Consider the following 16,195-nt stretch of genomic DNA (forward strand, 5'->3'; position numbering starts at 1 on the left):
AGGTGGTGAAGATGTATTCTGAGAAGAGGACCCCCTCCCCGACCCCACCGATGAACGTGAAACCAGCAGGGGACTTCAGCTTTGCGGACGGGAAATATCCTCTCAAGTCCTCTGCAAGTATGCTTACCTGGCAAGTGAATCGCAGAGATTTATCCTACGGACAAATATTTGTAAAGATGTACACTACAGTTTAATTAAAAAATTGGAAACACTCCATGATTAACACAGCTCCAGGCAATATTGTAAATCGCACAGAAAAGTAGTTAATGGCATGGAAACCTCCCCCTTATGTGTGGACAGGGGGAGATACAAACTAACCCTGAGTCCGTGAGGGTTTTCCACTTGGTTGTGCTCACAGGAACACACCACATTCAAGGCCACAGGCCACAGAATGAATGCACAATAGTTATATGCTTATAGGATTGGGAGTAACAATTCTCTTCACCATACATCTTGTTTTCCAAATATTCTACAGCAAACGTAGTCATTTCTTTCAACACAAAGGGGTAAGAGAAAAGGGAGTTGTCTGTATAAACTCCAAATGAATTAAACAGTTAAGCATAAACAAAATCATTTTTAGAAAATAGGAGTGGGGGGAGACAGTATTTGTCACATCTCAGGGAGGGAAAGGATCTTCTAAACACAAAACAATTAGACCAAAGGGAAGACAAAAGACTGGACAATATAAAAATGTTAATAATTCCATCAATCTAAAAAGCAAATGAAGTTAAAAAGTAAAATAACTAGAACACATTTACAAAAATCTAAGAAAAGGCTGATGTGTTTTGGGGTGGCTCAGTCAGTTGAGCATCTGGCCCTTGATTTCGGCTCAGGTCATGACCTCGCAGTTCGTGCGATTGAGCCCCGCATCAGGCTCTGCACTAACAGCACAGAACCAGTTTGGGATTCTCTCTCCCTCTCTCTCTGCCCCTCCCCAACTCATGTGTGAACACTCCCCTTCCTCAAAAAATAAATAAATAAATAAAACATTTAAAAAGTTGATGGGTTTCACACATAAAGAAATCACAATATGAAAAAAAGGGGGAAGGGCAATGAAACATAAAAAAGATCTATGTATTAGATCTTTTAATATATTTTATAAATTAAAATTAAAATATCTTACTTCACTAAAAATTTCTAGAAGATGAGTCAAGACTGGAAAGCAGGTATATTTGGCCTCCAAGCAATATACTATGTTGCCCATCGTAAGTCAGTCCCTTTTCCTTTTTTAAAGTTTATTTTTGAGAGACAGAGAGAGAGACAGAGCACGAACAGGGGAGGGGCAGAGACAGAGGGAGACGCAGAATCCGAAGCAGGCTCCAGGCTCCGAGCTGTCAGCACAGAGCCCAACACGGGGCTCGAACTCACAAACCGTGAGATCATGACCTGAGCTGAAGTCGGATGCTTAACCGACTGAGCCACCCAGGTGCCCCAGTAAGTCATTTTTTAACCATTTTTAACCATTAATTTTAAAGCCTATACTGACAAAAAAGTCTTCCCCCTTCTGTTATACATTTTTAAATGACAAACGTTACTAACAGGAAATTAAAGTAGAAAACTATGGTTACTATTTTGGTCTCAAATGGAGGCTGAGTTCTTTTCACATATCCAAATAAACCAGAATTCTCTTGCTAAATATTTAAATTGGGGCACCTGGGCAACTCAGTCGGTTAAGCATCTGACTCGATTTTGGCTCAGGTCATGATCTGAGGTTTGTGAGATCAAGCCCCACAACGGGCTCTGTGCTGAGCACAGAGCCTACTTGGGATTCATCCTCTCTCTCCCTCTCCCTCTCTCTCTCTCCCCACCCCCCTTCCCAACTCACTCTCTCTCTCTAAAATAACTAAAAGTAAAAAATGAAATTAAATTAAAAACAGTTTTGAATAAATACGTAAATGAATACGTATCAAAATCATTGTTAAGTATAAACTGCTTCTTGACTAAGTAAAACAGAAAAGCCTTTCACAACTAAGAATAGGAATAGTAAGTAAAATCTGGTTTTCTGATTTTATGAGGGACTCGTGGTTTATTGGAGGCAGATGCAAATTAGGCAGCAAATTAAGACAAGGCAAATCTAAAAATACAGGGCAGTAAAAAACGAAAACGTTCATTGTGATTATAATGAGCAATACATACTGACCATGAATCAGGGAGCCATTCAGCCACTGAATGTAGTAGTTGTGAGGAAAGGAGAGCAGGATCTCGTTGCTGATTATGGAGAAGGGTAAAAGCAAAACCGCCCCGGCTGACACCGCCAGCGTGAACGTGCTCAAACACAACCTGGAAGAGAAGAGACGGCTGTCACCAGCGACTGGAGAAGGCAAGGAATATGGTACAAATTCAAAAAGGATAAAAACTCTTACATCTCTTAATCAAAAAAGTTACATGAGAATTTCACTAAGTGTAGTTGGGAGAAGTGTTCACTAAGTGTAGTTGGGAGACCAGGAGACCAACGATGCCGTGTGACTGGACATGTTCAATCAGACACACTCCACAACGCCTCACCCCGTGAGAAGCCCGTGAACTTGAACGAGCAGGCCCTAAAAGATTCACACACCGAAGACAGAGTACTTCGTACATTTTACAAAGAATACGCCATAGACTCTTTCCTTTTTTAAATTTAAATATTTATTTCACAATGGCGTTAAATTAACAACTTTGGCAAATAGATCATGAGAGCAATGCAAACACTGACTCAGGCGAAAAACTACTTGTGAAGACAGTATGAAAAACAAATCAGTCCAAAATGGTTATTTCAAGAGAAAAAAACTTACAAAGCCAATGGTCAGCTACCTCTTAAAATGAGTAAAGGCAAAATAAGTGATACTAGTAAATAGTAGGGAACTACTAAACAGTATTCTACTATTAAAGATATTTAAAACACTATTTTGGCATTTTTAAAAATAAGATGTTGCTAATATGTCCTAATACAGAAAGATGTCTAAAATAAATTAAAAAAGAAAAAAACCTGAAAAAGCATGAAAAATAAATAAAAAACATGCTTCCCCTACACCAGCCCTCTCCAAAAACACATATATACACACAGGAAAACAGAGATACAAAAAAGCCCCCCAAAAAACCTAGCATAATATATGACAATCCCGTAGAATAGGAGGATTCTAAGGGGCTTTCACTTTCTCAGTTATACATGCCCGAAATGCTTAACATTTTTTATCTAAAAATTTTTTAAGACCAACAAGGCAAAAGAAAAGATAACCTCACCAACATTAGAGATGGAACCTTAATTTAATATCCATCCCTTTAAAGTCAATATAGGAAAACGTGAAAACAAACGTACGAAGATTTAGGAAAAAGTCATGCTGAACGTTCCTAATACACACCTACTGGAGGAACTGAGGCCCACGCCACCTTGTGGCCACAAGCAGAAGTGCTTTCCTACTTCAAAGGCAAAACGACCCGGAAACCTCCGTTCAGTAAGTGGCCGGTAAGTGTTTAAACGCAGACCATGTGACACGTACCAAAAACACAGCACAGACAGATCAGACACAGAAGTCTCACAAGCTGTTTGGCCGAGTGGGCATGTTTCCCGGGGAAAGCACTGGAAGAGTCTCCATCCCAGTCCACTGCCAGCTCTGGCAACGGCCAGCCAGTGACCGGAAGCGTGCGTCTTTGGTTCTGTCCTCGCAAGTCAAGCGAGGAAGCCGCCCTGACCGCCAGCATTTCTTCCTTCCAATGCTACAAATCAGGTCCGCCCACAACCTCCACGCGCCAGGTCCCGCACGGCTATTCCAGCGTGTTCCACAACACAGTCCCACCTACAGTGGGAGGTACCTGGCCTTCTCGCACCCCAAGAGACCATGTATTTCATGGCTCCGTGTCCCTGGGCGCAGTCAGCTCCGCCCCCAGGGTCCCCTCTGTGTCACGTGCCCTATGAAGCACCCTCAGCACCACCCTCCTCACTTCTCTCAGCTACGTGACACCCACCACGTACCCGGCAAGAAGACCAACCACAGTTTCCAAATCAGAAACCAGGACCTGTAACCCGACAAAAAAGTAAGCTTATGAATGCAAATAGGTACAGTATTTGAAATCACGAGTGATCCGGAAAACGCTGAATGTATGGTCACCATAACAATGATGCCAACTCTCCACAAAACACGTCCTCAACCTACTGCATCGCAGGTCCTGTGACTGGGCTCTGGACATACAGACAAGACGCTGCGATCCGTGAGCAGCGGGACCAGAGCTACTCAGAAAAGGCTGAGGCAGTGCAGGTAACCGCTGGCAAGGGGTCCCTATCGAGTCAAAAAAGGGCAGCAGTGGTCACAGCTTACAGACCTACAGAAGCGTCCCTCAGGTTAGAGTACAGCTTCAGAAATGCCGCCTTCTGCAGGGAGCAGATTCTGAGGACAGAACACACGGGACTTCCTGGGGGGTGAGGGAGGGCTGAGAGGGAGGGCTCCAGGCTGACTCTGGGTGTTTAGTCTGAGAACGGGAAGGTGAAGCTGGTCCCAACTATGACAGAGAAGGCTGAAGCTGGAGCGGGGCGGGGGTGTGGGGGGGGGGAGGATTAGCAGCTCGGCTTCGGACCCCTCTCATCTTCAACTCCAGGAGCCAGGAGCATCACAGAAGCCACGCTCCACACTTCTCTCTGCAGGCTACCAGGTGGCCCAGAACTCCTGCCTGCCCCACTGTGGTCACGTTCTGCCCGATCACCGGTCAGGATGCCGCCTGCCAGGGCTGTCCGCCCTAACGTTATTCTTTTCCCTTTTAATTCGTATTTTGTGGGAAGCTAAGTTAGAAACTAGGAAAAATATCCTGTTCCTTGTCAAACAATTTATTCATTTACTGATTCTGAACAGTATGAACCCAAGACTGTTCTATTTTATCCTGTGTGGGATCCATTACAATCATTACCTTGACGCGCAGAGTGTCCCTGACCGATGTGAAAGCCCTCGAAGGCTTCCAGGTGCTTTTGACCTGTCTTCCCAGCACGGATCTTGGGGCCCTTCCTTGCATTCTGGCAGCACCACATGCACAAAACGAGCCTTGAACTTCTCCCCCGCCCCCCCCAGGCCCTGCAGTCAGCTTCTCCCCCAGGGAGCCCTGGCTCCTGTCAGCGGAAAATCACACTTAGCAGTGAGGATCTGGGTGCTAAATATACTCACTGCTACCGCGGTGCTGCACTCTCAGTGAACAGGCTGAGGCACCACACATATCTGTGCGTTTACACACTTACGTGAACCCATCTTTACGTCTAGATCTGGCTCAATAACTGTATGCCGAAAACCATGAATCCACACTGATACTCTTAACTGCCACGCAACAACTCTGTTCATTTTTGCTCCCTCTCCCCTAACCGCAAATGGTTTCCGTTACCCTTGATGGACCAATGCCGTGGATGCAATCTGGCACCCTCGCCCCATGCAGAGGCGCCCTCCTGCTCTGGTGAGTCCCCATTCTGGACTGTCCTGCCTCCCTCCCACTGACCTCTGACACCCATGCCAGGCCATCCCTCCGGGGACACCCTCCTCAGCCTACTTGGGTTCTGCCACACTGCCGGGGCGCTGACCCCGTGACAGAACACCCCTGAACACACGTGGGTGCTCCTCATCACCCCTCGAGACGACACCCCTGTCAGGATTTCCCTCCACAGGGAAAACGCCCTCCCTCCTCTCAGACCCTGAGAGCCCACGCCAGGTCACCCCCCACCCCGGGCTCTGGCGCCTCGTGCTAGGCCCACCTCCTGCATGGAGGCCCTTCGCTCACCTGCAGAGGCTCACAAAAGTTTCAGCTGTTAGGCGTTCTATTTTTATATCAATTACTTTATTCTAAATCAAATCAAATAACTAGCTGACAGCAGCTCTCAGAAAATGGAACTTTTGGTTGCATAGTTACTTTGGGGGCGTGAGTAGATACAAATAGAGAACAGAACACAGGGTAAAGGAGAAAGCAAAGGTGGGTGTAAAGGGAGGTGAGAAAGCCCAGGGAACAGGCTTTCCGTGCTCACGGGAGAGCTGAGGCCGCCGTGGGGACCCTGCTGCAGCAGCCCCCGGGGCTGCCGGTCACACTTCAGAACTCCTCTGAGCTCTTTTCGGGTTCTTCTTTTAGGACCTGAGGACTTCTGTTGGCTCCTCGCAGGCAGGCCTTGCCTTCCACCTCCTCTTTGGTGGAGGCCGCGAGGCAAAGCAAGATGGTGGAGAGGAGGGAGGCTGAGCTCCCACGGACTGCGCACCGAGCACCGACTCGCGACTGTGTCGCAGGTGTTTTAATCCACACCACGGCACGAGAGTGAAGCGGCAACTCTCCTTCACACAGAGAAAACAAATCCTTGTTTCTCAATCTCTTCTGGACTCAAGTCGATCCTGAGTTCAGAATCTGAACCCGGATCTGCCTGCCTCCTCCACGCTCACTCATTCCGTCTGGAAGCAAGAAAACAAAAGACAGCGGAAGCCCAAGAGGTCGTTGGGAGGAGGGGTCAGGGACCGGACTGGCCCTGGCTCTGTCCAGTCTTTACTGTCAGTGCACACCCGTCGGCCTGCAGGAAGGGCAGGTCTGCTCCAGTCACACGACACGGGCACTGCCCGCGGGGAGAACCCAAAGCCCCAGACACACAGCGGCCACAGCAGAGCTGGGAGGAGCGGGGTGAAGCGCGCAGGGCTCCTGAGCCTCTGCACAAGGAGACGAAGCGCAGCCGAGGGGAAAGCCGAAGTGTGTGTTCTGGTCTGATGAGGAATTACTGAGCCACAAATGCACGCGCGCAGATCTGCCACCAAAAATGGAGCGCAGACGACACGGAGAGGAGAGTGGTACACATGTCACAGCTCCTTCGCCTGGGACAGAATCCTTGCCTTTACTCGGTCTGTGATTCGCTGTAGCTTCGTGAGGTAAGTGAACTACGCTGTTTTTACGGGAGTCGTAATTTAGACAGAGAAAAATAATGAATCACTTAAGAATTTTCACAAATGTCATGATGTTAGGAATAAAACTAAGACCCCCAATCATGTAAATATAAATCAAGTTATGGGCCTAAGTTTTAAACCCACAGAGCAAGAATCCCCAGTATAAAGTTACAGATGTTTTCCCTGGGGCATTTAAAATCATTTAAATTACCACGTCTAGTAACGCAGGGTCCATTTATATTCACTGTTCAGTTATGAATCGAATCAGCCCTATTCAAGTCACTTACTAGTTGGAAGTATTTTTTACTGAAGCAAAATTCACATAACATAAAATTAACCATTTGAAACTTACAATTTAGTAACATTCAATGTATTCACAGTGTTGTGCAACCACCACCTCTTTCTAGTCCCACATTTTCATCACCCCTAAACACACTCTGTATTCATTAAGCAGTTTCTCTCCATTCTGCCCTCCCCTCCATCCCCAGTAACCATACATATGATTCTGATGGATTTACCTATTCTGGCTACTTCTCATACACGGAATCATACATTCTGTGGCCTTTTGTGTCTGCCTTTCTTCACTTAGCATGATGTTTTCGAGGTCCTACATGCTGCACTATGCGTCCGTACTTTACTCCTTGTTATGGCCGAGTACTATTCCAGCATACCTGAGAGTACCTGTGTATGTGAGTACGAGTACATGTGGTCTCTCTCTCTCCTCCTCCCTCCTACTCACCTCCCCCCGCCCCAGCAACAGATGAATAACCTGATATTAATCATGAAAAAACAAATCCAAACAACTGGCCAGTGATCTTCAAAAGTATCAAGGTCAGGGACGTCAAGGAAATCCTGAAGAGGTGGGGACAGGACAACTACGCGCAGTGTGGATTCCAAACACGGTCCTTTTGCAACACAGAACATTACTGGACAACTGGGAAATCTGAATGGGGCATGAGTGATACTGTATCAATTTCATTGTTTTGATGGTTGTATGGTAGGTACACAGGAGAATGCACTGTTTATAGGAATTATATACAAAAGTATCCCAAGGAAATGAACAACCAAGTCAGCAACTTCTCAAACGGTTTGGGGTGTGGGGGGAGGCTCTTTTTCATATTTCTAACTTTTCTATAAATTCAAAACTATGCCAAAAGTGTTTCAAGTATCAATAAAAAAAGAATTAGAATAAGATACTCTATGTTGCTGCAGCTGTGAGATTTCAAATTTTAATCAAGCAAAATGTGACAGAAAGAAACTCACTGCCCTCCATCCAGTTTGATGCCTCAAAAACATGAAAGGGTTCGTCAATAGCAGCAGCAGCAAACAGACGCAGGAAGAGAGCTGTTCGGAGCCTAAAGAACCACCCGAGCCCATCTCCCTGCTCACAGCCAGTAAGTGTTCAATTAACCAGAACAGGCACCTGCTCCCCACTCCAAGACTGTCACAGTCTTCTCCGCAGACCAAGCAGCCCGAGTCTTCTTTCTCGTGGCCCAGCAGTTTTCCCAGCCATAAGCCCATTTCCAGGTTAAAACCTCTGAAGGTAAAACTGTCGGCTCCTCAAGCCAGCAAATTTTAACCGGAGACAATCCTCAATTATCCACGTACAGTTGATTCTTGAACAACATGGATTAGAAACACATGGGTCCACTTATACGCGATTTGTTTTAATAAATATAGGACAGTACAGTAAATGTCTTTTCCTTATGATTTTCTTTTTTTTTTTTTTTTTTTTTTTAATATTTTTTTTTTTTTTCAACGTTTTTTATTTATTTTTGGGACAGAGAGACACAGAGCATGAATGGGGGAGGGGCAGAGAGAGAGGGAGACACAGAATCGGAAACAGGCTCCAGGCTCCGAGCCATCAGCCCAGAGCCTGACGCGGGGCTCGAACTCACGGACCGCGAGATCGTGACCTGGCTGAAGTCGGACGCTTAACCGACTGCGCCACCCAGGCGCCCCCCTTATGATTTTCTTAATAACATTTTCTTTTCTCTAGCTTACTTGTTAGAATACAGTATATAACACACATAACACACAAAACACACGTTAATCATCTGTTTATGTTATGAGTAAGACAGCAGGCTGTTAGTAGTTAAGTTTTGGGGGAGTCAAAAATTATTCACAGATTTCCAACTGCACAGGGCCAGCACCCCTAACCCCCCAGTGTTCAAGAATCAATTGTATATTTGTTTATGTGTGCTTCCAAGGGCAGGGTTAATATGGAGAAAAAGCATTGTAATACATGAGGTGAATTTTTTTCCACATTTATGCCCAGAAGTGTGAATTAAATTTGAAAGCTTTATGACTTCAGAATCAGAAACAGAACAAATGAATTTTAAAATACATACGAAATCCTGTTGACTATGGCGTCTTCATCTTCTTGTTCATCTGTAAAAATGTGTAAGGTGTTAAGTTTTTATCTTCAATAACATGTTTCATTTATCAGAAACTATAAACAAAAATAGAAACTTAAAGTGATTATTGAACAGAAATGATTTTTAAAAAGCAACTGTTCATTTCAGCACGGATCCAAATTCAAAGCTCATTAAATCACATAGGATAGAATTCAGCTAGAGAAGAGTGTTTTGATTAACCAGAATCCTGATTAACAAAAATACTCTATATAAATTAAAATTTTCCAAATATTTAGTGCTCAAGAAAATAAAACTTAGTAGAACATCAGGACCACTATCAAGTTCATTGTCATATAACGTAAGTGAAATTGTAGTTGCTAATGAATGAAATGTTTTAGTCGATAATATCCAACGAAAATTTTTATTATAAAATTAGAATTCAGAATTTGAGAACATGTACTTTTCTATATTTTGAGTTTGTCATCATTAGTGGTAATAATGAAGATTCTCTTGGACCATTCTAAACCACTTAGATACCACTGCCTCAATGCTTCATAGCTATTGTTCAAGTTACAGACAGAAAAGTATCAAGTTCTGTATCTTTTCCAAGTAGCAGATGCCCCCTGCCCCAGAGCTCACCCACCTCCCCCTCCCTCTCCCTCCCTCTCCCTCTCTCTCATGGCCGTCAACCCTCTTTGTCATCCCACGTAAACTTACCAGCTAAAGACAGTATGATCCAATTACAAGAATATTACATAACACTCTCCCCTTCCTTCTCCTCGATACCTAACTGGGGTTGTCCTCAAAGGCTCTCTACGTAAGTCTCTGGAATCATGAGCGTCCAGCTGCTCCAGTGTCAATGGCACATTTGAGCCATTCTCTTAGTCCAATCTCCATTCTTAATTACACGCTGCCCCAAATAACTTCACAACCAAAAGGACCATAAAATAGTATAGTCACAATTAATTTTTATACTGTTGTGTCCACACTCAATCAACCATCAACTACTGAAGAATGTTTCAATAGCTTCATAACCATTTCGTTTCTTCTCCCCACAATCGACTGTGGCCAGGATACCCATCACCCCTCCCTGCCATTACTCTAAAAATCATCTAATAAATCTCCAGCTTTTCTGTTCATCATCCCCTAATTTCCCCTAAACAGTGCACTTAGATTCATTTACTCTCTCTCCCCCTCCTTCTGTGTCCACAATCATTAAAACCTGATGCCAAAATATCTGAAAAATAGTTAAGATATTGGGGTGTCTGGGTGGCTCAGTCAGTTAAGCATCCGACTTCAGCTCAGGTCGTGATCTCACGGTTCATGGGTTCGAGCCCCATGTCGGGCTCTGTGCTGACAGCTCAGAGCCTGGAGCCTTTTTCAGATTCTGTGTCTCCCTCTGTCTCTCTGCCCCTCCCCTGCTCATGCTGTTCTCTCTGCTCATGCTGTCTCTCAAAACTAAATAAACGTTAAAAAAAAATTTTAATAGTTAAGATACTGTGTTGAATCTGCAGGTCTTCAAATTTTTGAAAAATTACAGACTCCAAGAAGTATTTTAGTGTAATCATAGAGTCAAACTAAAACACTAGAGCAAGCACTATTTCCCAATTGCTTTCAAAACTCTAATTAGTTTAATATTATGACAGAAGGAGTATTAAATATACTGAATCCTTAAGTATGTATATGGCACTACAATCAGCCCAGCATCACAGGTGGAAAATCCTGTGATCTACAGGAAGCAGCTGAGATTTACTAGAAGGCAGCTAGGCAACTGCTTTGGTCCTTACAAAACCCCGGCACAGAACCTGTGAAATTAACTAGAGAAGGTAAAGATAGTCCAGCAGTCAGAGAAAGGATGGGATGGGGATATGCATGTTCAAAGTCAGAGCCAGTCACAAGGACCCATATATCCTCACAAACTCTAGAATTTCCCAGATGCTGAAGAGCCACACACTAATCGTAGTCGGACATAAGAACAGTGGTAAACAAGGGCTCGGGTCTAAGAGGGTGACCACCCCGCAAGTGGGCAGATTCCCTGGCTGTACCGTCAGTGCCCTCGGGACCAGGCAACTGGGTGGCACGATCGCGGCCGTACTAAATACAGACACCACCATGCGGGCGGGCACTGCACAGGCCAAATACCATACATCAGTTGGCATGATAATCTAAGTTTTAATTACAATGTTTCCACTTACCTGATTTTCTCTTGTATCTCGTAATGATGAAGTAGGAAACAACGTAGAGAACGGCAAAAAGAAGGAAACATATCTGAAAAAAAATTAACAGATCATTTACATTTGTCGCACATCTTTGTTAAGATTATAAAAGATACATCTTTGGTATTTATAGGCAAAAAGATTCAATCTATTAAAAAAGTAAAACTTTTAGATATTTTGCTAATATGAAGTTTTGATAAAATACTAATTTATATGAACTAAGTCAAATAGCCCACTTTTTAATATCATTGTGGAGAAGAAAAAGCCCAATGAAGATTTTTCTTTTTATAACTTAACCAAATTGTTTTCAAAATCATATGGAAGTGTAAAGCGTCAGATCGTCACCAACAACCCTGAACACTAAGGTCAATGAGACACTACTGTCCCTTCCAAATATCAAAACATACTACAAAGCTTCAGTAACATTTAAAGAGTGTGCTGGTGCCACAACTTGACAGATCAACGAAACAGATTCTATTATATAAAAATATATATAATTTTGTTCTACATACAAGAGGCATCACAAATCAATGTGTGTGGGGGGAATAATCATTCAATAAATATGCCACATATCAAAATAAACAGCAGTTGAATAAGAAACTTTTTTAATATTAAATTCAAATTAAATTCCATTTAATTTTATGGGGATGATAGATAAAAGAAGATGGGTCATGAAACAGGAGATCTCATTATAGTCACAGACCAAGTATGCTAGAAATAAAGTCCTACTAGAGCTAAGATCCTAGGATCAAGGTACCAATAGTTTGAAGATTCTCAAACAAAACAATTCCAGGTGCTGATAGTCTAGGGAGCACCCCTCCGCACGGATTTCTGAACAGTGGATGTTGGCCACAGGATGGAAAATGACCTCAGATCTAGGTGTGAACATCCACTGTACCACGTCATCTAGGAAATGACAAATTGAGAATGGAGGAAGACTGTGAGCCTCATGTCACAACCGGGACAAGTGGGAGAATGACAGGAGACATACTGACAGCGACCAAAAAGGAGCCAAGAGTAGAAAGCATCAAACTGGCCTGCTGCTGAGAACCCACCGAGAACTCCAGATGGTTACAAGAATGTCAACACCATCACCACATCCTCCCAAAATCCTTCGGAGTGTAGGAAATGGGTCAAAAAGGAAACCGGTTACTGGTAAAGGAATAGAACATCTTCGTCAAGAAGACGTTAAGGGTCAGGGAAGACTGTTTACAATGGAATGAGTCTGGGTAGCACTGGAAGGAAAGAAGGGGGACTGGGCAGAAACTGATTTACGAGGTTAGAGCCAGAGGGATCAAACGGACAGGGCATTAATATTTATGACAGACACTAACTGAAATTCATTTGACAACTACTTGTTGTGAGCTTACGGTACACCAGGTACACTTTTGGGAACCGAGAGCAGGAAGATGAGATCTCATCTCTTACTTCTTCCCTCCAGCGTTTTGAACACACAGAGCTCTTCCTGGCTCAGACCCTCGGCCTTGAATACCCTCCCTCCACACAGCTGCGTGTCTTGCTTCGTCTTCTCCCACAGTCTTTCCTCAGGTGTCACGTGTGAGGTGTGCCCCCTCACCCCTGCCGGCGCTCCCCATGCCCCTAACCCAGCACAAGGTCATCGTCGGTTCCACTGACCGCTTACTGACTGGTTAGCTGTTTACTTACTGGAATGTAAGCTCAACGAAGGTGGAACTTGGTTTTATTCACTGCTGTGTTCTTGTTCCAAAAAGCGCACCTGTTGTGCAGAAGTTTGTAACAAGTGCCAGTCCTCACAAACAGTAAAGTGCTGGTTTTTACCCTGAGTGAGATGGGAATCCGTGGTGGGACTCGGAGCAGAGGGACACCGAATCCATGACAGAGGGAAAAGGCTCACTCTAGGTACAGTGGGGAAAATAACTGAAGCAGCCAGAGCAGTCAGGAGCGTCCACCAATCATCCAGAGCAGAGGTGACTTGGAGCTGTGTGTGGACTTACCAAAAATGATCAAGTTCGGGGTAGGTTTTGAAAACCACCTTGAGAGGGCGTGGCCTAAGAAAACGGAAAGAGACAGTGGCCATTTCCTGCGTCGGGCAAGATTATGATGAAGTCATTTTGGGTTGGAAGTTAAGAAGTACAGTTTACACTGATGCAGGTGAAATACTTATTATCCACTCAGGTGGAGAGGCTGGATGGGCTGTTGGATACGAAATCTGTACAATCCAGGGAAAGGAGCCCGGCTAGGATTTTTTAAGGTGGGGGGTGGGGGGTGCCGGGGGGACACAAGCAGATAGACATTTAAAGCCCTGAGACCAGATGGGATTTCCATCCTAGGGAGTGAGTGCAGCCAGAGAATTCCAAGAACCAAGCCCCAGAAGCCTCCAATACTTAGAAGCCAACCTGACAGAAGGAGTCAGCAGGTAGGAGGCATACAAGAGGCTGTGACGTCCTGAAAGCCACATGAAGAAAGTTCGTGTAGGAAAAGGGGATCATCAGCCGTGTCAAATGCTGCTGACAGACCAAGTAAGATGAGCACTGAGAACTGACACCTGGATTTAGCAACACGGAGGTCGTCAGCGACCTTGACGAGAGAGGTTTTTCTGGAGTGCTGAACGCAAAACTCCGACTGAAGCAGATTAAGAGAGAGGAAGAATTGGAAACAAAATGTAGCCAGTTCTTTCCTGGAACTTATGGGAAAGGGAAGAAAAAGAAATGGGATGAGGCCTGCGAAGAGGGGTTTTTTTAAGAGGAGAAAAGCTACACACAGTTGTAATCATATTCCAGCAGAGAGAAAAATTATCGAAGCAAGGGAGAAAAAGGCGAACTGCTAAGCCAACACGCCCAGGTTGGGGAGCCAGAAAGAAAGCCCCTGGTCACGAGGAGGAGGAGCGAGAGCAGGAGAGCAGGGAACACGTGAGTCCCATGGCGGGCAGGTGTGCAGATGTGGGGCAGCAGCATAACGACAGAGTCCCTTCCGCGGGCTTCTATGTTCTCAGTGAAACAGAAGCACATTCTTCTAGGAGGAGTTACATGTAGGGAGTGGAGACAGCAGGCACACGGGGAATGAGGCGGGAAGTGGCGTAGAGAACACAAGGAAGTGGGAGGCAGGCGAGGTGAAGCGGCCTTCAAGCACAGGGGGGTGGGGGAGCCTGCTTCTTGGCCACCGAAGGGGCCGCGGGCAGAACGGGCAGAGGCTCGAGGGCTCTAACACCTCCCCTGTTCTCCTCCCTGTATGGCCGACACCGGCACATTCGCACTGGGCACCGCTCACTCCTCCTCCACCCACGGATCGGACTTCATGTCCACTGCCCAACGTCAGGTGCCCTGGCAGCGGTCAGCCATGACCTAGAGGCCAAATTTCACTCTCATAATTTCACCTGACCTCTGAGCAGTACCTTCTATCTCAGCAAAGGTCCTCCTTCTCTGATTGTTCACCCAGTCTCCATCACTAGCTTGCCTTTCCTGCCAGCCTTTAAATATTACTCGTCTAAAACAAACAAACAAACAAAAACAAAAAACACCATTATTCTCTAGGATCTCAGGGCTGAGCCAGAAATCTATTCTCAATCCACAAGCTCTTCACAGGTAACCTAGTCTGCTCCAGGGTTCTAACCATCAACCCTCAGAAATCCCGGGACCACAGTTTGAAAACCACTGGTCTAGGGTATTAGCAAAAGTAAGCGAAATTATTGGCCATATATCCTAAATAGACTGGGGGGAAAGAAAAAGAAACCAAGTAACCAAGTGCAGGGTGATGGATGCTGAGTGAAACGATTGGCCATAAATCCTAAGTAGATTGGGGGGGGGGGGGGGGGCGGGGAAAGAAACCAAGTACAGAGTGATGGATAAGAATGGAGATGTCAGGGCACGTGGGTGTTCAGTTGGCTGAGCATCTGATTTTGGCTCAGGTCATGATCTCACGATTCGTGAGTTCAAGCTCCACATCAGGCTTTCTGCTGTCAGCACAGAGCCCACCTTGGATCCTCTGTCTCCCTCTCTCTCTGCCCCTCCCCAACTTGTGCTCTCGCTTGCATGTGCATGCTCTAATAAATAAATAAACTTTAAAAAAAAAAGAGTGGAGATGTCAATCAACTGAGGTTCCTGGTAGAGCTCCAATAAAATACCAAAGGTGAAAGAAAAAGTTATGATTAACGAATGCTTTCAGATTTTTAAACTTAGTATTTAACGTTAGAGAACAAAAGTGTCAGGAATTCCAGAAAGTTCATGCACAAACAGTGGATAAGAAGGCATGAAAAGTAATGAACAAAAGGAAATCAAGGAACCAAAATGCATGGTATAAAATGGAAAGACTAATGAAAAGCAATTCAATTAAGAACGGAAGTAAAGCTAACAATTATAAAAACAAATATAAGCATGACTAATTTATTAATTTTTTGACATTTTTAATTTGTATTTATTTAAAAAATTTTTTAATATTTGTTTATTTTTGAGAAAGAGACACACACACACACACACACACACACACACACACACACACACACACACAGAGAGTGTGAGCGGGGGAGGGGCAGAGAGAGGAGGAGACACAGAATCCAAAACAGGCTTCAGGCCCTGAACTGTCAGCATAGAGCCATGAGATCATGACCTGAGCCAAAGTCAGATGCTCAACCAACTGAGCCACCCAGGCACCCCAACATTTTTCATTTTGAGAGAGAGAGAGAGAGAGCACACATGAGCCGGCGAGAGAAGCAAAAGCAGGGAGAGAGAGACAGAGACAGAGAGACAGAGAGAGAGAGGATCTCAAACAGGCTCCATGCCAAGCA

General features: G+C 44.8%; 1 protein-coding gene across 8 annotated transcripts in view; it reads right to left on the reverse strand.

The window, feature by feature from the left end:
* Window positions 1–16,195, reverse strand: part of LMBR1 (limb development membrane protein 1) — a 194,745-nt gene that overhangs the window by 151,297 nt on the left and 27,253 nt on the right. For 7 of the 8 annotated variants that reach the window (XR_013551882.2, XM_078437003.2, XM_081795112.1 and 4 more), the window contains exons 2-4: window positions 11,416–11,488; window positions 9,215–9,254; window positions 2,141–2,280 (exon numbers count right to left, since the gene is read on the reverse strand). Coding sequence is in view for 7 of the 8 variants with exons in the window: in XM_078437003.2 (XP_078293129.1) it covers window positions 2,141–2,280; window positions 9,215–9,254; window positions 11,416–11,488 (253 nt within the window). In the remaining variant the exon portion in view is untranslated. Of the gene's footprint in view, window positions 1–2,140; window positions 2,281–9,214; window positions 9,255–11,415; window positions 11,489–16,195 lie in introns of those variants that run through there. The other variant, XM_060633485.3, reaches the window with a different exon arrangement.

Source organism: Panthera onca, chromosome A2 (assembly GCF_046562875.1).
Source record: "Panthera onca isolate mPanOnc1 chromosome A2, mPanOnc1 haplotype 2, whole genome shotgun sequence".
In the NCBI taxonomy this organism is placed as follows: Eukaryota; Metazoa; Chordata; class Mammalia; order Carnivora; family Felidae; genus Panthera; species Panthera onca.